This window comes from Rhinolophus ferrumequinum, chromosome 11 (genome assembly GCF_004115265.2).
Source record: "Rhinolophus ferrumequinum isolate MPI-CBG mRhiFer1 chromosome 11, mRhiFer1_v1.p, whole genome shotgun sequence".
Classification (NCBI taxonomy): domain Eukaryota; kingdom Metazoa; phylum Chordata; class Mammalia; order Chiroptera; family Rhinolophidae; genus Rhinolophus; species Rhinolophus ferrumequinum.
In genome coordinates this window covers 35,618,264-35,639,865 of record NC_046294.1, presented here as the reverse complement: position 1 = coordinate 35,639,865, position 21,602 = coordinate 35,618,264, and the positions used below count along the sequence as shown (strand labels likewise).

The 21,602-nt window shown below is 40.3% G+C and overlaps 2 protein-coding genes across 8 annotated transcripts in view; one reads left to right on the top strand and one right to left on the bottom strand.

The window, feature by feature from the left end:
* Nucleotides 1-14,400, bottom strand: part of HPS5 (HPS5 biogenesis of lysosomal organelles complex 2 subunit 2) — a 36,215-nt gene extending 21,815 nt beyond the window's left edge. For 3 of the 5 annotated variants that reach the window (XM_033120316.1, XM_033120318.1, XM_033120319.1), the window contains exons 1-8: nucleotides 14,146-14,400; nucleotides 9,059-9,222; nucleotides 7,118-7,228; nucleotides 6,882-6,946; nucleotides 6,237-6,429; nucleotides 4,967-5,100; nucleotides 1,216-1,428; nucleotides 831-902 (exon numbers count right to left, since the gene is read on the bottom strand). In XM_033120316.1, the coding sequence (XP_032976207.1) occupies nucleotides 831-902; nucleotides 1,216-1,428; nucleotides 4,967-5,100; nucleotides 6,237-6,429; nucleotides 6,882-6,946; nucleotides 7,118-7,228; nucleotides 9,059-9,166 (896 nt within the window). In that variant the 5' untranslated portion in view covers nucleotides 9,167-9,222; nucleotides 14,146-14,400. Of the gene's footprint in view, nucleotides 1-830; nucleotides 903-1,215; nucleotides 1,463-4,966; nucleotides 5,101-6,236; nucleotides 6,430-6,881; nucleotides 6,947-7,117; nucleotides 7,229-9,058; nucleotides 9,223-10,788; nucleotides 10,857-14,145 lie in introns of those variants that run through there. The other 2 variants (XM_033120317.1, XM_033120320.1) reach the window with 2 other exon arrangements.
* Nucleotides 14,401-14,578: 178 nt separating this feature from the next.
* GTF2H1 (general transcription factor IIH subunit 1) overlaps nucleotides 14,579-21,602 on the top strand; it is a 31,840-nt gene continuing 24,816 nt past the window's right edge. The window contains exons 1-3 of one of the 3 annotated variants that reach the window (XM_033120322.1): nucleotides 14,579-14,757; nucleotides 16,741-16,781; nucleotides 18,251-18,353. The gene's annotated coding sequence lies outside the window, so the exon portion shown is untranslated. The remainder of the gene's footprint in view (nucleotides 14,758-16,740; nucleotides 16,782-18,250; nucleotides 18,354-21,602) is intronic. The other 2 variants (XM_033120323.1, XM_033120321.1) reach the window with 2 other exon arrangements.

The window sequence follows — 21,602 nt, the reverse complement described above, 5'->3', positions numbered from 1 at the left end:
TTAGCTAAAAATCATACACTGGCACCCCACAGGTTTAAGAATTGGCAAGTCCAACAGCTAACAGGCTTCATTGGCACTCTGTGCTACCACTCACTGGTGGACTTTTGCCCCTAATCCAACTAGGAAGTAACCGAACCCTGACTTTAGAATAGAACATGGCTGGCTGAATCTGCCTGAGCAGCTCTTTCATGCAAAGCACTTGTCAAAGTACCTAAAGGAAAGGGAACTGAAATTTCACCAAGCTTACAAGAACCAGTTCTACAACTATTTTGGTGCCTGCCTGCTAAGAAACACATACATCTGTGCCACAGACTGCAATCTGAGATCAGCTTTCACTATAACATCCCTCCAGGCAGCAGAGGTTATAAACAAACGAGTACCTATAGCTCTTAGCTCGAATTATCAGAAGTTCCCTGACAATTAAAAACTGCCCAATTGGGGGGCGGCCAGTTTGCTCAGTTGGTTAGAGCGTGGTGCTCTTAACAACAAGGTTGCGGGTTCGATCCCCACATGTGCCACTGTGAGCTGCGCCCTCCACAACTAGAATGAAACAACTAGTTGACTTGGAACTAATAGGTCCTGGAAAAACACACTTAAATAAATAAAAGTTTAAAAAAAAAAACTGCCCAATGGGTTTAGGTCAGTTCAAAGCATATTTCTATGATCATTTCATTTCTATATACAGAACACTTCACATAACACAGTCACGTCCTAATTTTCAAAAAATAATTTAGTACAAAAACAACCTTAGAAAGCTAACTGCCCCTGAATGAGAAACAAAAGAACGGTGTTCTTTTTTTTTTTCTTAAGAATCAAAGGGAGAAACTTACCTAAGATGCAAGAGTCTGGGGAAAGACAAAGACTGGGAGGATCCAACTGTATGATCATACTTCGGTTCTGATCTAGGAAATAAGTACGTCTGTTAATGATTTAATCACAACATGAAAGTATCCTTTTCCCTGTATAGGAAAATGTTTGCCTCCAAAACAAACCCAAGAGCCTAACTGCATCTGCCCTTATTCAATTTGCCTTAAGTTATATGAAAGATAATTGATGAAAGACTTTTTGGTTTCTCTCAATCTTTTAATAAAAATCCTACTTCACTCTTAAGAGGTATAATCAAACCTTTAACGCATATAGAGTATCAGAGGTTTCAATCCAACCCCTCCATGTAAGTTCCTCAACTATTCCCTTACCAACCATACAAATCATTACCTTAGAGTAATCACAGGGAGAGGTGGCGATGAGAGGAGTTTCTTAAACTGGTGTGTACTTAGAACTTCCCCATCAAAGTTCACTTCCCACATCCTGGAGCCAGGGCGAGCACAGTATATTAGGGGTTGCTGGCCTGCAGAACACCTTCCAGGGAAGAAGCAAGCTCCATATTCTCCATCTCTTTCTTTGTTTCCAATTTTCCAAAATTTTTCTCTAACACCCAGAAAGGAAGAGGAAGCATGGTTACCTACAAAAAGGTCAAAAACAATGGCACTACCAATCAGCGTGGCCATAATAACCCCACCCACGATGTCCTCTATTATAGTAGCAGTGTACTAGAAAGAACAACAGCATGGAAAGGGCAAAACCGGGATCTAGCTCTGATTTGCCATTCACTATTTGTGTGACAGGAAGGAAACCACTTCACATCAGTTTATTATCTACAGAATGCGAGGCTCAGAATTCATGTGAAGGCCCCTTTCAAAACTGAAAAATCAGTGCTACCAAACCATTTCATACATCTGTCACTCCTACTGATTGCTTCCCAAAGCACCGTGTTCTTTGGCCACTCCATGGAAACCACTCATCTACCCCTCCAACCCTGTCTCCAAGCCACTCCCCTGCCACAAACACCCAATAAACTTCTTACTCTTTCCTCAAAATGCTAAGTCCTTCTGGAGCATTCTGTTCCCTTATGATTACATGAGCTAGACTGATCGCACACTGCCTGGGAACATGGAAGGTGTAATGATGAGGATGTCTCTTCCTTAAAACGCCTTTACTCAAAAAAGAAGGAACAACAACCTCCTTTCCTCATTGTTCATGACTTAGCTCCATCATTCTTCCTCTGAGATTGCCCATAAGCTGACTTACATGCTTCCCATGCTGTTTTCCTAGCACTTACCACATTACATATGGCAAGTGTGCCCACTTAAACAGTGGATTATGACTGTCTTCAAGACATAGGCCACTGCTTACTCTTTAGTTGAATTCCCAGTAGATAACAGAGCATCTGGCCCCAGAAGGCACTTTACCCAATACGTAGTGCTCTATATACTCAAACTCTTACTGGAGAATAATCGAACATGCTCTCGAGTGTGAATGTACTATGTGACCTTATCTAATTCAATAAACACCCCTGTACTAATTCACTTCAGGAGTAAAATAGAACATCAGCTTTACTATAAGAACACGGATGTGAAAGTGCTTTGAAATGGGAGAAACAGGAAGTTATGGTTTTATGACTTATGTTTCTTATTTGGAAAATAAAATATATTTCTTGCTTATTTTATATTCTCTGCGATGCCTAATGTAGTGCTAAGGATCCAGCGGCGTGCAATAAATGTTTGCTGAGTGGACAGTCAATTCACTTGAATGCTCATTAATATCTTGTTTTCTACATTTTCAAACAGCATGTGACAGGCACAAGGATAATTATTTCATATACATTATCTTCATTAATCCTGACAACTACCTCTTCGTTCTGGAAGGGGAAACTGACATTTAGCAAGGTTAAAAAGTGGCAGAACCAGAACACGAAATCATAGGCCAGGCTCCATTATCCAATATTCTCTCCACTATATCATAGTTGTTTGTTTCTGTTTGTTCTAGTCCCTTCAGGGATCCACCTTTTTCATTAACAATACTGACCGAAAGTGGACAGTGGCTAGCAAAAGAAGCAAATCCATAGCTATCACTTCGGTTAGTTATTAGGAGTCTCAGTTTGAAAGAAAAAAAAAGGGTGTTTATTGGGAGGGAATATAGGTTGACACAAATAAAAAAATTTTAACATAAATGACCTTTTAAAATTATTATACTATCCATGTCCCCCAAAACTGAATTCTACCTTACAGAAAGTGGGCACTTCTAAAACGTGTTATTTTAGCAGCACGTTGTGTTATTTTCATAACCAACTATAGCGACAGCTCTGTGAAATGGATCAATAATGATTAGCAACTCTATTGCAGAGGGAAAAATAAACCTCCACTTATTTAGCTCTTAATTTTAAAAAGTCTTTCATATATACCACTTCACTAGACCCTCAAACAACCCCAATAAGGTGTTGATTCAGTTCAGTGTTCTGATCACTGTGTTAGAATTCCAGCCAAATTTCTGAACTGGACTATTTGGTAAACTTGAAAACCTACATATGAAGAATAGTTAAGAACTCTGTAAAACTAACAAATATTTTAGCACAACCTCAAGGGTGGAGTTAATGACCAACGTCTAATGTCAAAGAATACAGTAGAGGTAACTGAGGTAACAGGAAAGGCACAGAATCAAGACATAAAGGTTCTAGTCTTGCCTGCCTCTTCCCACTGTGTGATGTCAGGCAAGCTTTCTCACTCACCAGGCCTGAGCTTTCTAATCTACAAAGATGAAAGGGTGACACTAGATGACCTCCAGTTCCGTAAGTGTAACTTCATCTATAAACTGAAGTAAGTCAGAAGCAAGTACATCATCCTTCCTACTAATTCCATGTAAACTGACCGTTTGTGCCTCAATGCCTCATCTCTCTGCTGTCCAGGTAGATTCTCTGATACCAGACACCTGCCACCTGCTATTATTGGCCTCCTTCCCAAGTGCCTTTCTCATCCCAAGAAAATAAAAACAAAGTACGTCTTCTCCTCATCCCTGACAGTCAACATACATTTCTTCAAACCTTTTGGAATCAACAGTCTCCTGCTTTCTAGAATAGCAGTTTTCTGAGATGCATGAACCTCTGGAAATAAAGACTTCCCAAGCCTGGATAGTTCTAAGGCAATCAATTTCCAAACTCTGATTTTCTATACGTACACTTTCCTAAATCAATCTGAGAACCCACCTACTTAATTAGTATGACATTTAAGGCTGTCACTCTCAGTGTGGTGCCAATTTATCAACTTGATCTCCCACAACTCCCCTACTCAAGCCAGACTGGCAGGTTCTGGAATTCGACTAGTTGTTTCTCACTTCTCCCCTGAAAGTTATTTCTTCCTGCTAGAATATCCCCGCCTACGCCTCTTCCTCCAAATTTCACCTACCAAATATTCTCATCAAAACTACTGGCTAGTGGGTTCACAGGAGTTCACTATACAACTCTCTCCTTTCGTGTGTGCTCAAAATTCTCCCAAGAAATTTTTAAAAGAGGGAATGGCCTAAGGAATGGGGGGTAGAAGGAAAGACAGTGAAAATTTCCTTGCAGTGAGAAAGGCTGAGAAACTTGCAGTGAGAAAGGATGAGGTAATGAATATGTAACATTCATTTCAAGCTGATTCCTGTTCTGCTCTGGTATTTCACAGCTACCTTGAATATACTCCTTTGGCTCCACCCTTGAGATTTCAGTAGAATACTTGTCAGAATACAAGTATCTAGCTAGAACCAGGCAGCTGTATGTATTACGTAAAGTTCTTATTCTTCATCCAATTTTACCCTTTAGTAAAATTCCATTAAATACACAACAAATTTAAACAATAACAAATTCAATCAAGAAAGACTTCCTGATTCCCCACATTGAAAAGGCCTTTGTCTGGCCTTCCCCCATGGCACTCAGACCATGTTTCATGCAGAGCTAACTGAGTATATACCTTAGTCAGCCACTATCACCCACAGGCTCCTCTATCTCTTCTCTACCGTCTAACGTCAGCTTGCATATAGCTGGGTCCTTATTATTATCTGTATAAATGAAGTGATGGGCTTGGGCTAGATGATTTCTAAGTCCCTTCCATTCTAAAATTCTGTGTCTCTTATGAGTCATAGTTGGTCAATATACCTCTCAGTATCACACAAGAAGGATCGAGTAAGTGAAGAGATAAGTAATCTTCCATCCAAATAATCTAATTGGACAACACAGGAGTCAACTGTTGTTATTGTCTGAACAGGAAACATCACAAAGGTAGCAGCGGCCTAGAAGGGACATGCCAAGGAAAAAAAGTGGATCATTACATATACACTTAATCTTCTCTTTACCTTTTAAATAAAAATACCTTGGATAGCAAAATAAAATTTTTTAATCCAAAATTTAATTTGCCTGTTAGGATATCAAAGTTGTGTGAAATAATTTGGTACACAGCTGCAGAAGAGAATTCTTTGGATTCTGTTTGTGATTATCTAATCTTAGAAGTTAGAATAAAAAGGATGACGTTGTAGAATATGTAAGAGAATTTTTCACCTGTAGACAGTACTTCGCCCTTTAGGAAAAAGACAAATTAGGGCTATACTCTGTGTAGTGTTCCAACTGTATTTTGGATCAAAAATATATAAGGAATCAAGTGATAACTTTAATGCGTCATCATGACCAAGCCAGAAGAATATTCTGATATGTTAATTAAAATAAAGTAATTTAGCCAGTGGTAGTTAGATCTCTTTTCTGCCAGGATCCTATATGGAAATAAGCCAATGAGAGACAAGTTCCCACTTCCACATAATAGCCTTGGAGAAGAGGGCTAGTATGGAGCTCGCTTCATGACAGACTGGAGCGTTCTGTTAGGGTAACCTGAGACTCAACCCTTCTATTTCAACAATAACCTTGGAGGGAAGTCTGGGAACCTGAACAGCTGAGCGCAATCCAGAAGGTACCTTTAAGATTCCATTCACAGTAAGTTATATCCATCCTCAGAGAACACAGACCTAGACCCATGTGTTTCTTCTACCCTTGACAAAAATAGGAGCCCGGGCAATCGGTGCCATTTCCACGTTTGGCATTTTATTCACACAACTAATAAATAGGCATCTTTTCTTTCTTAATAGACTAATATTAAAAAATGCTTTATTAAAATGAGCCATACAAGTGAATTATGGAGTACGATAACAAAGTGTAAATTACTGAAGCTAGCTCACAGAAGCCATTTTGCAACAGTATCAAGTTAGACCAGGAAGCTGTATGTACTACATACAAACAAGTCTCCTCAAAATTAATATTCTGGGCTCTAGATAGGTCCCCCAAGAAATACAGTAGATAAAATTGTGTCCTTTAATTTAAATTCTGAGAGACAACACCTTTTATCTCACCCACATACACAAAGAACAGGACTGGTTCTCACCTTCACTTGTTTAGAAGTGTTGAGCTTGACAGCAGAAACTTTCCCCAGGTGATCACCTACAAAAACTCTAAGGATAGCTGTGTCCCAACAGAGAGCTGTAACTTTTCGGCCTTTGTGTTCTGAAGACACACAAATTCGTTCTGGTTTCCCACGACGCTCTTGATTTAATTCCCAAACAACTACAAGACCTTGACTGCAAGAATTGAGCCACAGAGAAAAATTTTTGACAATGGTGAAAAAGGTACAATTTAACTGCAGCACAATTTCAACTATATTAAACATACATGAAAACTTGTTCTTCAAAAAAGAGGAAATATAAAGTCAAGGTATTGATTTCCTTGCATTAGTTCACCAATCCAATATAATAGAACTTAGATGTTCTAAATTATCTGTTACCTTTCTCTTTTAAGGCCATTGAAATGTTATTGCCGCATATTAGCGTTTTCCACAAACACTAAGGTGACCAGACTGTCTATCCAGGTTTGCTGTGGACTGAGAGGTTTCCCAGGACACAGGACTGTCAGTGCTAAAACTGGGACAGTCCTAGGCAAATTGGGATGGCCGGTCACCCTAACAAACACAAAACTACATTTGTCAATTTAAAATGCATTTGGAAAAGGTCAGATAGTTTTAAAAGTTTCTCACCTGGTAGCTACAGCAACATAATCATCATCATGTAAACAACAGGCAACCTGAGAAATTGCACCTTCCTAGAGCACAAAAGGAAAAATTCAGGAAGCTTCTCAAAAATGGTAGTTTTTTACTGTTAAACCTCCAGCTTTATATTCTTCTTTTATTCCAAATGATTATTTATAATGGAGAAATCTGCACTTGTGAAAGGTACTCTGAATGGGATACAACAGGGCTACCCTTAACCTTACCTTGTGTGAGAGAAAAAGCCTATGCTTCCAGCCTTCTTTTTGAATGAGATTGAGACCTCCTCCTGAAGTGCCCAAAGCCAACCATTTCCGAGACACAGCTATGCTCGTGCACTAAAAACATGCAAATGGACAAGCATGAGATCACGGTCACTGGCTCAAATAAGCTACCCACTTGCAGACCAAGCGTCTGTACACCACCCCACCCGCAGCTGGACACCACATAATGGCACCTTTGCTCTCATTCTAGTACAGTGAAAATTACAGAAGAACATTTTGGCTTTACATTTTTAATTGAATCTCAAAATGGCTGAACAAGTTCAACTGTCTAAATAACTTTCCCTGAAATGGAATGGCTGTGTGCAATGTCAGAGAGGTAATGGATGGGGGGAGAGGGAGCTGTCACTGTGTGAGGGATAGAAATGATAAATGTGTAATAGTACATTGTTTTGTGCACCTGAAACTAATAAAAAAATAAATTATATAAATAAATAATTTTTCCTGGGCGAAAGCCAACTAGTTACTAGAGCATTCACCTTTTGTGTAACTTGGCTCGGTCACTCCCATGCTGACCTCCACGAGGGAAGATCAAGGAAGTCTCCAGGGGACAAAGCAACACCTTTAATCATTTGCTCACTTACATCATTTCTAGTCTGTGTAACATTAACAGCACAAAACACCCATAGCTTTTAGAGCAAGTGAGACTGCAGACGACACAGATGAAGGTAGCTACTATTACGTCTCCCCTACCCTCAGCCTGCTGAGTCCTCTCCTTCTGCACCAGAGAAAGCAGCGGCCGTGTTATGCCCAACACCTTGGGGCAAAAATTGTAGGTTGGCTGACAAGACAGTCCCCACCCTCTTCAACCTTGCTGCTTCCACCACAGAAGCTGGAAAACTTAAATATTCACTTACCCAGTTTCTCTTGCAGCTAGGGGGAGCCATGTGACTCAAATCCAGTAGTAAGACTAAGCCTGCTAGGGCTTCTTAGAAAGCTTTACCTTCCCAGATAAAAGGCAGAGTGTGAACAAAAGAAAGCCTTTGTCCTTGGACTCCTTTTTCTTGCTTGAGAGGCTAATGGAGACATCATGATTGGAGCCAGGACACTTATCTTGCAACTCTGACTAAACGCCAATATATGGATGACGGTAAAACAGGAAAGGAAGAGAGCCTGGGTCCTCAGGGATATCACTGGGCCGCTACACTAAACCCAGAAACGCTATCCTCCAATGAGGTTCCGAATACCTTTACCGCTTAAGCTACTATTGATAAGGTATTCTGTAACTTGCAACTAAAAAAATGTCTAACTGATATCGACCCTCATAACTCTAGTTCCTATTATTTGCCTTTTATTTCCTAGTCTCCCTTTGCTAAGAGGCTAGAATAGTGCTTTGGGATGGGAGCAAAAGTGTAAGAATGAAATTATTTTGAAATTGATTTTGTCACTTGTTCATGTCATTCCTGAGTTTATCAAAAGAACTCAGGATTTAAAGGAAGCACATTACTTCTTCCCACTGAGATAATTAATGACTTTTGCTTTGTTCCCTATAATGAAGGGTATATCAAACTCCTTGTTTTGGAATAAACATATAACAGCAGTGGTTCATGTTGCTCAAAATGCAATGGGTATACTCACTTATACTATTTTATTTTCAATCAAATACATTACTTTCTAAGAGAAGACAGTAAGATTACTGAGATGAAAAAAAATTCAGCAATCAATATCATGGTTTCCAAGGATGGGAAAGAATTCAAATGATAGCTCAAAAAATAAATCAAGAAAGAGCTATGAACATGCTACTTCTATGTAAGGCATTACTATCACAGGTAAGAATACTCAAGATTCCATAAAACAAAGAACTAGAGGGCAGGGGGCACATGTAACAAAGAGCACAGAAATATATGAACCTGAAAATGAAAATGGCACAAGGATCAAGAAACTCACCTTTAGACGACTGGAGTCCAGCCTCAGCGCTGAAAGTAGTGGATCCAGAGACTCAAACTCTGCAAGAACATGGCTATAGGATTCCGGTATCACTGGCACAAAAGTCATTTAGCCAGAAAGTTGAAACTACGTTGAGTGACAGTTACCGTATTCCTGAATAAAACCTGCAAAAATATAATTTAAGAAGCTCACCAGTGGGCCGGCCCAGTGGTTCAGGTGGTTGGAGCCCCGTGTTCCTAACGCCGAGGTCGCTGGTTCAATTCCCACATGGGCCAGTGAGCTGCACCCTCTACAGCTAAGATTGTGAACAACAGCTCTCCCTGGAGCTGGGCTGCCGTGGGCCGGCTGAGGTTGGTGTGAGCTGCTGAGGGCTGCTGAATGCCGCTGTGAGCGGCCGGGGGCCAGCGTGAGGGCTGGCAGGCAGTTTGAGCAGTGAGCTGCTGACTGCAACCTACTGCCTCAGCTGGGGGTAGCGCAAGGCTCATAGTATCAGCATGGGCCAGGGAGCTGTGTCCTACACAACTAGAGAAACAACAGCTTGAACCGGAGGGCGGGGGGAAGGAGGCGGAAGAAAGGGGGGAGCTCACCACTCATTCAGCATGCATTTAATGAATGTGTGGAGAACAGAGGGAAACATGAGAAAGGCACAAGGACCCCTACTCTGGAGGTGCTTAGCATCTAGGTGGAAAGAAAATACACACAGATATATTTTATGCATCCATCAGCTTGTCCTGCATCATTCCCTGACTCTACACCTCCCAGAGAATCAAGCCCAGATTCCTGAGGCCCTCCATACTATCCCCCTTTAACAGTGTGAGTGGGTAGAATGGACACCGTATGATTTCAGAGGGAAATTGGTCAAGCTCCTCTATGGTAAAATAGCAACCCCAGCTGCATTTCTTTACGTTGTAAACCTTCTGTCTTTAAGAGTCTCTCACTAAAGGGCAATTTTCCGCCAAGGCCTCTATAACTACAAACCATTATCAGCAAATTCAATGGTTATCAGCCAACAATTAATAGTGGTTAACAGGATTAGACCTCTGGATCTCTTTCTCCAGCCTATCAGGGGCTCAGTAAGGATCAGTGGAATGACTGAATGCATCTGCGAGTAAGTAGTAACTGAGAAGGTATAGAGAATTAGAGCAAGAGGCACAAGAGCTTCAATAAAATACCCAATGAAGACTATATAATTTAACACAAGAATTCTTAACTGTCCCACAACTGTGTACATTTTGGGCAAATTGCACTAATTTTCAAAAAATCATAAAAAGAAAGAAAAAAAATTAGGAAAATTCTACCCATGAATTTTATCTTTTCTCAATCCTTTGTTACTTGCCAAATTAAGAATAAAAAAGCAAATACTACAAAAAATTCAGAAACTATAATTTATCAAGTCTTTATACTTTGTACTTTGATTTTTTTTCCAGAAACACGTGTATTTACTCACTTGTTTAACAAATATGTACCTAGCACCAACTATGTGCCAGGCATTTTTCTAGCTCCTAGAGATATGAAAGAGGACAAAACAAAGTCCTAACACTCATGGAGCATACTTTTTAATGACAAGATACATATAAGCTTAAGATTTTTTAATTGCATACACATAATATAGTCTTATTCTTTAGTAATAAGTATCTAGTATCTGCTAGTAATATTGTTCTTAATATTGCTTGACCTCTGCAAGAAGTGTTCTGAAAAAAAGAATCTTTAGTAGTCCTATACAGGCTTACCTCAGAGATATTGCAGGTTTGGTTCTAGACCACCACAATAAAGCGAGTATCGTAATAAAACAAGTTGTAATCTTTTTGCTGGTGGAAGATCTTGCCTTCAATTTGTAAAAAGAGCAACATCTGTGAAGCATAATAAAGTGAAGCACAATAAAGCAAGGCATGCATTGTACTCAAAATATTTGAGAATTCCTGACCTAAGAAAAAAATCTCTCATTCTTCTCAATATTGAGAACCTAGTAAAATATGAGGCATAACGGTGGGAACAAGACAAAATAATTCCAGAAATCAGTCACTTTAAAATCAAACAGGGGAAAAAAAGGACAAATAACACACATACACATACCCCTCACAAAGAAAACATAAGCAAAGTGCTATGTTGGATCTTAAAGGACAGAGAGATCACATTGAGTTAAAAAAAACCATAGAAAACTTCCCAAGGGATGCAGCACTGGAGCTGAGGATGCTTTTATCAGAAGGAAAAGGGTAAGGGTAACAGGTAGGCCGGCAATAAGCAAAGATAGAGGATTTATTTGGAGAATACATGTTTGGTCTTTGGTTGAAACACAGGATACAAGCAATGGAATCATGAAAGATAAAGCTGGACTAGTAATTCGGGCACAAGTTACAAAACACTTTGAATCTTAAACTAAGGAATCTGAGAAAATTTTAATTTGGTAGGCAACAGAAAGGCATTGAAGAATTTGGTGTTGGATGATCAAATAATTTCTGTGAAGTCCTGTGGGCAGATACTTGACAACAAGGGTGGGTGGAAAGGAAGTAAAGATAAGGACTTTCAATTACTAAAATATGGTGGAAAGGAGAAAATCTCTCCTGACTTTCTGACCAGGGGAGACTCAAACAGATTTGTAGATAGTAGCTAAAAGAAAAGTCTTTAAAACTCTTTTTAAGGGTTTTAAAGGGTTGAAGATATAAGATAAAAACAACAGTACAAGATCCTAAAGAAGATAGAAAGGAATGACATCAAGACCCCAATATCTATGTATGTCTTCTACTTGTGATCTTAATCTCTGAGGTGGATAGCCATTTGGCCTTGACCTCAGTGAAGAGAGAATGGATGTCCTGGAAGTTATGATTTAATGGGGTAAAAAAAACCTGGTTAGTTCTTATTTTTCCGAAAAGGATTTAATGGAGATGAAAGTGGAAAAGAAACTGTATAAGCAATGTTAGTTCTCACGAGAAGTTGCTGGGATAGTATTAAGCCAACTCCAAATTTAGACTTTTCTTTGTGCTTATTCTCTCCTGAACTGACTGACTACTCCTTTCACTCCACACCTACTTATCCAAACCCACCCAGCCTTCCAAGCCCCATATAAGTCCCACTTCCCAGAATTCTCAAGGTGGAAGACTCACAGGTAATTAATTCAGTGCAAACATCCATCTAATTCAGAAATTAGTTTTGCCGTGGATCCCTGAACATTCTCAGCAATGGAAAGGAAATGCGTCCTCTCAAGAAGCTGCCCACTCCACTCCACTCCTCTCCACAGCTCTCACTGTTACAAGGTCCTTTTTAATATAGGGCTGAAACCTGACCATTGAGAACTTTTCCTAAGTATTCCTAATTGTGGATTCTACAGTTTAAGGGAATAAATTTACTCCTTCCAAAACAACATTTCAGTATTTGAAAAGTGTTATCTGGTCTTCTAAAAATTTAACATTCCCAGTTCTTCAACCATTCCTGACTGAACAATTTCTCTGTTCTGGTCAACCTTCTACACAGGTGCTTGAGTTTACCTGAAAATTTGTTGCCTAGAACTGAACATGATACTCCTTAAGTAGTTGGATAACACAGACTAGAGTACAAACACTAATCTCCTTGATCTGAACACTAAGTTTCAATATTACTACCTAAAACAGCATCAGATGTGTTTTTAAAGTAGTCACGTCACACTTTTGATTCAACAGAGCAAGTGGTCAACTAAAACCCAAAGAAATTTTCACATAAAATGAATGAATACAATCTTCCTTGCTAGTACCTACCATGTTTCCCCGAAAATAAGACCAGCTCTTACATTAAGTTGTGCTCTTATATTAAGACGCATTAGGGCTTCTGTTCAGGGGATGTCATCCTAAACAATCATGCTAGGGGTTATTTTCCGGTTAGGTCTTATTTTCGGGGAAACACAGTAGATACAGCAGAATTGAGCTCAAAGTAAAAGCTACTATTAATCAAATGTGACAATGAATATAAAAAGTACCTAGAAATTTAAAGGGACTGTACAAACAGAATGTTGATCATTGTTGAATTTGGGTTATGTATACTGAGGTTTCATTATATTATCCTGTCTACTTCCGTCTGAAATTTTCCATAACAAGATTTTTTTCAGTATGTACTTTTAAAAAACCTCTGTACAAACCTTCAACAGCTATCCTTCTTACATAATCTATAATCTCATTCCAGTTTCCCCAGACTTACCTCCCACCTCTCTCCTATTCTCCAACTACTATATTGAGTCATCTCTTGCTCGTCTTTCACTTTCTGAACTTTCTGTGCCTCTACACTTTTCTTTATGGTGTTTCTTTAATCTTCCTCCATCTAACAAAACTCTACCTTCCTGCACATCTAAGTTGAAACATTCTGTTAAATCTGTCACACCTCCAGCCTAGCAAAAAACTAAGCAAACACAAGGCGGCTATACATGCTTACAAAGCCAATGAAACAAATTTTTGAGGAGTTGGCTTGCCCAACGTCACAGAGCTCTTAAAAACTAAGGCTGAGACTAGCATCCACTTTTCCTGAGTCCAAATCTAATCATCTTTCCATTTCCCCGCAATTAATTGATGGTAACACAACCGAGTAGTAGGTCAAAATTTTTTTTCTCAAAACTACTCATTTTACTAATGGAGCAGTGTTTGCTGCTCACACCAAATGCAAATCACAGCATTCTTTCCCCCACTAGATGCATGGAAGGAAGAAGGGGCAAGAGAGAGAAGAAAGGAAGCAAAAATTAAAGTTATTAAGCGAAGGGGAAGTAGGAGATTCCCCCCATTTCCACAATTGTATCTTACTACCCAAGTACTAATCAGAGAAGAACGCTCCATCTTCGCAGAGAAATGGCGACTCCCTCATTCATGCGTTCAACATGCCTTGTATACATCGATGGAGACACTCCATGCCTACAAAAATCTCTTTGCCTAGCTGAACTACTACCTTTTTAACAGCTAGACTTGAATACTGTATTCGGAGCTCTTGAGGAGAGGAGCCTCGGTAACCAAATAATCAAGGTCAGGTTCAAAGACTAGCAGCCCTTAGGTCTCAGCCCCGCCCCACCACCTCCACGCCGGTAGCCCCCAATTTTCAGTAGGTCAGTCTCTCCCGCTGGGCGCCGGGACACTCACCTAGCACTTAGAGCTGCTCCGAAGCTTGTCTCCCCTCTCGCTCCTCCCCGCCCTGGTTTACGTCATCCCGGAGCGCCGGGGACGCCGAGACAACGCGGTTAACGGTACTTCCTCGTCACGTGACGAGTTGCGCCCCTGCTTGCGCTTAGTCCCTCCCCCTCACGCCGCGGTTGCAATTACGCTCTCTGCGGCCTGCAGTTAGCGGGCCTCTGCTGGCCGAAGACGCAACGCCGACCGGGACCGGAGGAGCTCTATGCCAAAAGGGTGAGCCAGCCAGGATCCCGGAACCCTTCACCGCTTGAAGCCGGCGAGACGAAATGAAACAGGAGGGAACCCGCGGGGGAGGGAGGGAACTAGCGGAAGGTGTCATGGCGGCCGCGTCCTGCGGTCACGTGCTCCGCAGGGCCGCCTTAGTGCTTCCGGTCACGTGCCCTCAGAGTCCTCGCAGCCAGCGATGGAGGCGAGACCCCCCAGTAACAGAGGCGGCGGCGGTGACGGCGGCGGCTCCTGGGTTTCAGCCTCTTCCCGGCTGCGTCTCTAAGAAGCGTAGCCGAATTCGACCTCACTCAACCCACTTACTTACTCCCTCCCCAGGGCCGTAGCTCCCACCTGGTAAGTTTAGACCGGAGAATGGGGATGGGTGGGTGGGTGAATTGCTGACAGGCCCAGGAGCCACAGGACGACTTGGATTCTGCCCCTTTTTCCTGTGTCCCTGTCGTCGTCCCCACAACTCTCAAGTCTGCCTTCTCGGTAGCCCGTTATTATCGTGAAGCGGGGACGAGGCGACCCGTAATTACTTGCCTGTAGGAAGCCTACCCCTCTACTGGGAGAAGGGACTGGAAGATTTACCCACAGCCAGGATCAGACTTGGCTCATGAGAATGAAGGACGTGGAGGCCTCTCCCTAGCGAGGAGCCCTTCCCGTTAAGAAATGCGCTGTTGAGTCTTTCGGTTTCTGTAAGACCAAAGCTTTCCCGTCAGTGTCCACAAACCTTTTGCTTCACCTGTCAATTCTACCTGTCTTAAAACCTTAACACGTGTGCCAATCCACACCGCACCCCTTCCCCCAGTTTTGGTCTATGCCCAGTTAAATCATCTTAAAATTGACCACATACACATGGAAATATATAATTACTGCTTTATAAATTCCCAACGTTCTCAGAGGCTATATTGACTAAGGTGTATCTGATTGACTCCTAAACACCGGTTTTAGGTTCTGTATAGCCGGGAAGGGAAGAGAGATAAAAACTTAACCTTTTGCCCATCACAAGACCCGATTTTAAAACATACAAAAACTAAGTGATTTGAAATATACCTTGCAGTAAGTATTGACTCCATAAAGGAGTGAAACAATTCCTCCCCATGAATACTTACCATGAATTCTCCCAATATATAAAGCAAAGTCAAAACTAGAACAAATGAGATGGAGAGGTCACACCAGAAAGGAAAATAATCTCTAGTATCAGGCCTACGGCTTACAGAAGAACTGGGCTCTAGAGAGAACTTTGTGCCCTTTAGCAGACCTAAATCCTTCATTTGGAAAGAAGGGAGGGAAACTTTGGGGCCATTAAACCTGTTCTGCTACCCTCATTTAGCCAGCAGTGCAGCAGCAGATTGATAGGTTTGAGTCTCTCCTAGATGATATTAAATACATATGGTAGTGCGAATGTAAAAAAAAAAATAATCCACGCAAATGCAGAGGGGACTGTTTAAAAATATTAGGAAGATTGATGTAGTCAAAAAGAGAGGAATCAGTTAAAAGTAATGATCAGTCCAGTCAATTAGGACCGCTTCCTGTATGCGCAACCCCCAAGGCTTGTATCTTTATCCCCGCTGGTCTCTAAAAGGTGGAAAACCTTTTGGCCCTGCTGTTCTGTGCTGCTGGTTTTCTCCCCCTGCTATCAGAACACTGTCTAGTGCACCTTGAGCTTTCCTGGTGTTTTGACCATTATTTCTCCCTCATGGATACTGCTGCAAGAGGTGTCTTTGTGCCTTTCCTTTTTTCTCTCTTGTCTTCAGTGTGGTGATGTCAGGCAGCAAGCAGCCCCTCCTTTCCCCATTTTGATTGCCAACTGATTACTCCTCTCTGGGTTTTAATATTGTTCTCTTGTTAGCGTACAGTATTTATTAGTGAATGTGAGTATGCATTGCCCTCTGTCTTTCTTCTGTGTGACATTTTCCTCTTTGCTTTCTCTGCACTGCTGTAAGATGAAAAAGTGCTTGGTCTTAAAATTGCTATATTAGTTATTCCTCCTTAGTATTTTCCTTGTGTGTGTAACTATCCTTAAAACAATGCATTTTGGTCACTCTTTACATATTTTCAATGTCTTGTTCCCTGTAATGTTGAATTGTTAAAAAAAATTTTGATTGCCAACTGGCAAGCAGCATTCCAAATCTCCATTTTGTATGCTGGCAGGTAACAGCAGCTCTTGTTCTGGAGGGTGATAAGGGTTTATATTTCACTTGTTGCCTTTCTTTCTGCACATTCACCTTTACACATTGGAAAAGGGGATGTAAGTAATGGGAATGCAGAGATGTGGTAATTTAAAGGTTCTTGCTGGATAGTTTCAAATTCTTCGTGTCTCTGTTTCCTTAGAAGCCAGTTATTGGAATCTGTGAGGAATGGTCCTCTGATCTGTAAGTAGAGTTGTAGTGCTTCCTGGAGTTTAGTCACAGATGTGTATGCAAAGTTTTCTTGTGTCTTACTTACCAAGATAGTATTCTTTTAACAACAGAGATCTCAAGCAGATGTCACAGATATTCGTTGGACTCTTCCTGTACACCAAAATAGACTGCTGGTGCTGTATTGCAGTGAACACAGTACATTGTAGCTTCTGCCCTTTATGAAGCTTGCAGTCAATCTACCGTGTTTCCCCGAAAATAAGACCTAGCCAGACAATCAGCTCTGATGCATCTTTTGGAGCAAAAATTAATATAAGACCCAGTCTTATTTTAAGACCCAGTCTCATAGTAAAATAAGACTGGATCTTAAATAATATATAATATATATGATATATGTGTGTGTATATATATATATAATATATATAATGTAAGACCCTGTCTAATATAATATAATATGTAATATAATATCAGATCTTATATTAATTTTTGCTCCAAAAGCTGCATTAGAGCTGATTGTCCAGCTAGGTCTTATTTTCGGGGAAACACGGTATCAGGGGAGACAGACATTAAAAGAATTACTTTAAAAATTAATTACTGTTTTTGTAAATGCTATAAAGAGAAGAATAGGAGACCTTGCCTAGTAGCTTGGAACTTAGAGTAGACCAAAAAAATGAGTAAAAGTAATGAGATGGAAGGAGAAGGTGCAGAGGCTCAGAGCAAGTCATGTACATTTAGCTTCAGGCAAATAAATATTTAACAGCAAATGAATTAATGCCTTTACCAGAGGATCTTGCTATTTCAGGAAGTGTTGTGGCAGATTATTTCATAAAGTAAATCTTTTAAGTAAAGCCAGACCTTCATCAAGCCATTTGTTTAAATGTAACTGCACCCATATTTTTTGTCAACAATACATTCTGTGGGTCTCTCTACTGGGAAGAAGTAAAACTAAAAGAGCATTCAAATCATCTGTAATCCTGTTACTATAGGTAACTACCATTAGAGGTATATCCCTCCAGTCACATATATTTTCATAATAGCACGGTGGAACTCCAAGGTGAGACTGACCCAGATTCAAACCCAGTTCTGCTACTTCTTGATGCATTTGGAAAGCATCTTGATTTCTCAGAACCAGTTTCCTTTATCTGCAGAATGGAACTAATAGAACCTACCTCAGGATTGTTAACAGGGAACTGAATGAGATAATGCCTATAAAGAACTTAGTCCAATGCCTGGCACATATTAAGAATTAAATAAATTATAGATAGAGTTTTTAAAAATTAAGAGTATGGAATCAAACTCCATGTTTGTTTGTTTGTTTGGTTTGGGGTTGTTTTGTTGTTTGTTTTTTGCTAGAATGGTGGTTTTCAAACTTTATAAGGGGCACTAACCCTGTAATCAAAATCTTAGGAGGACACCAAATAAACCAATTAAAAGATAGTGTTATATATTAAGAATTTTAATCCTCTATTATATGTGATGTGTAGATATCAAAACTATGAGGATTGTAAAACAATGTGGGGAAATATTTCCAATGGCAAGTGAAGAACAAGAATTAACTTGGATGTACTTCAACATTACGTTTGTAAGGTGGGTACAGATAAACACAATTTAAAATTAAAGAAATGGATGTTAAGGTTTTGTGGGCTTATGGAATTTTTTAAATCCCTTTCTGTTACTGAGCTAATTATTAGGCTCCATCCCAACATTTACAAATGCCCACATAATATATTACAAACTATCTCCACCTGCGTGACTCACCAGCACCTCACACTCATCATGTCCCCAACTGAATTCCTTGTTTTCACTTTCAGACCCGTTCTTCTTCTTTATTTCTGTAAATGGCACCATTATACTGAAGTCTGTAAGTGAGGTATGAACAAGCAGCTGTGATTCTTCTTTCAGCCAGTACAACGTCTATTCATCCTGCTCCCTCAGTATTCCTCCTGTCCCTTCCTGGCCATTCTCACTGCCACCAGCCTGGTTCAGACCTTTTGTGTTCCGTTTTCAGTATCATTTTGTCCACAGATTAATTTCCTAGAATGCAAAGCACATCCCTATTGAAGTCTTTAGAGGTGTTCAGTTGTCTACCACATAGGATGGTATTCTCCACTGTCTGCCTCCCTGTTAACCATCCAGCTTTATTTATAGCCCGCTGATCACCATGATGAACTTCTTGCTACATCCAGAGCAGGCTACTTACCATTCCTAGAAAGTCACAAGCCTTTGCCCCAAACCACTCCCTTTGCCTATTTCCCTTTCTCTGCTAAAATCATCATTCAAGACCCAATTTATAACTAACACGTATAAAAAAGAATAAACTACTGATGGGTGTACTATATGGTGAATTTCAAAAAAAAAAAGGTAAATTAAGCAAAAAGCTGGAGACAAAAGAAAAAGAATACATGATTCCGTTTATATGAAATCCTAGAACAGTCAATAACTAATCTGTGATAATAGAAATCAGAAAGTAGTTGCTGGAAGGTAAGAGGAAGAGACTAGACCAGAAAAGAACATGAGGGAATTTTCAGAGGTGATGGAAATGTTATCTGTCTTGTTTGGGGTAATGGTACATGGGTGTATACAATTATCAAAATGGATCGACTAGAACAGCTCAGACCTGTGCATTTTGTTGGTTTGTTGATTATACCTAAATTTTTAATTGCCCTCTCCCCCCCAAAAAAAAATCTATGACAAACCTTTGACAAAGCCTCCTGTGTGAAGAAATTTACTGAGTCCTAATTCAGAACACTTTTTGTCTTCCTTTTGGGACTTCACAATCTCTAATTTGTATATACTAACACACACACACAAACACAAACCTTGTGCACTAGCCTGGAAGCCCTTTCAAAGCGGAATCACAATTGACAGATGTTTGTCTTTGGATAACCCCTAGGCTCCGTGGCTCGATACCCATTTATTGAATAAATGTGTTGGCACTGATCCTTTTCAGTCTTTGGGTAGCGTAGCCTGTATGGAGACCTATAAACAGGAAGGTCTGGCTACTCAAAATTCAGGTCATCAACGTCAGAGAAATTAAGATTTCAACTCTTTTTTTTCAACTTGTATTTTTTATTTCTAAATCACTGCTTGAGTAAGAAGTACTAGCTTTTTAATCCAAGGCTATTTTTCATTAATCCTAAGAGGTGATGATTTAAGAAGTAATTACTTTTTATTTTTCAGATACCTTTATACAAGAATTGCTGGTTTCTATTATTTTTAATGTCTGCAACTCTTCCTCGTGCTTACTTTCCTATCATGTCCATATAGAAGTTCTCAATATGAATAACTAATGACAGATCAAACATTTCACTGCTCCCAGAAATGGCTTATGTGTGGCATTTGTGCTGCCACTTTCCCCTCCCAGCCCAGGGCAGACATTGCCATCAGTCATGGCATCTGTCCTGTTGAGCCCAGACTGCCTCAGAGTCCTTTTCGGCCTCATATTCCAAACAAGCCACACATAAGCCTCTGGCATTTGGGTTGGGCATTTAAGATTCCCAAGAGCGGGGCAGAGGAGGCTCCAGGCCATTTCCTAGGTAACAAATTAGCCATATACAAATGGCTTAGGCTAAGATATGGAGAGCAGTTAGACATTTGATTGTTAAAAGATGGGGGAAATAGCATCTGAAGTGTTAAGTATTCTCTGTTTTGGGATGTCACACATACAGCTGTGGCAGCAAAGGGGAAGGGCCCCCTAAGCTATTTAGCCGCTTTGGGGAGCAGCAGCTCAGGCCTCTCAGGCAAGGTAACAGCCAGCCAGAGACCAGTCCTGGGCCCCGTATCGCAGGCTTAGGAACAAGATGGAGGAGCCCGACAAGCTGTTCCAGAGCATAACTTGCCCGGCCTCTATAGGATCCGCTCAACAGACTGGGAGAGGCGCCTGAGGAGCCTCCAAAGGAATTCAAACTATGGAAGTCAAACTGTACCACCTCCAGAGACCTATACTACTGAGAAGAAACTTCCCCGCCAGAACAGTATGGCAAGAAAATGGTCTAACACAGTGCTACAATGGGGAAGATGCCCCAGGGAATAAGATAAGAAAGCTAGGCGGGTAGGATCAGTCAGATGCTACAAAAAGATGAACATACTTCTGATAGGCACAAAGGAGAACCAAGAGAAGAAAAAGTACCAAAAAATGGGAATTTTTGGACTGTAAAACTTACTGAAATGGGTTTTTTGGCAGATAAAGATGATATTGTAAATTACTATGAAACAGCGTCTCCATGAAAATAAATACATGTTAATTAACTATTGCTGCAAGAACTTTCCACTGTGGAATTCATTTTTCATTTAAAACTTGTATGTATTTAAAACTCAAGTGGTGACTTTTAATTGTGAAATTGACAAAACTTGGAAGTATTCTTGCTATCACTGAATTGGTGACATGGTTTGAGAGTTTTGTCACTGTTGACATGCCAGTTATGAACCTTTTATAAAGGAATGTATTTTTAAAGTATATTGTATCACTGTGAAGTTGTAGGGTGCTTTTCAGCTGTGTGCAGTGTAAATAGATCATGAAAATAAAATTATTCAATATTACTATTACTGCATAACATTAACATTTGAATATGTCTATGACAAATACCCTCTTTGCCATGTGGTGTTTTAATAGTATAATCATGTAGGGAGTGCTTCCTGTGTTCCACGTGCTTCGTGCATATATTATCTCTGATCCTCAAACAGCCTAGTAAAGCGGGTATTAGTAGCCTGTGAACTGGGGATTTAACTCAGGAACTCCAAAACCATCACACTAAACCACCTGTCCACCGTCAAACTTAGGAACTGCAATTAGCATCTCTTCAGGTACCCTGCAACGGTGGTTAGTGGAGATCCTCT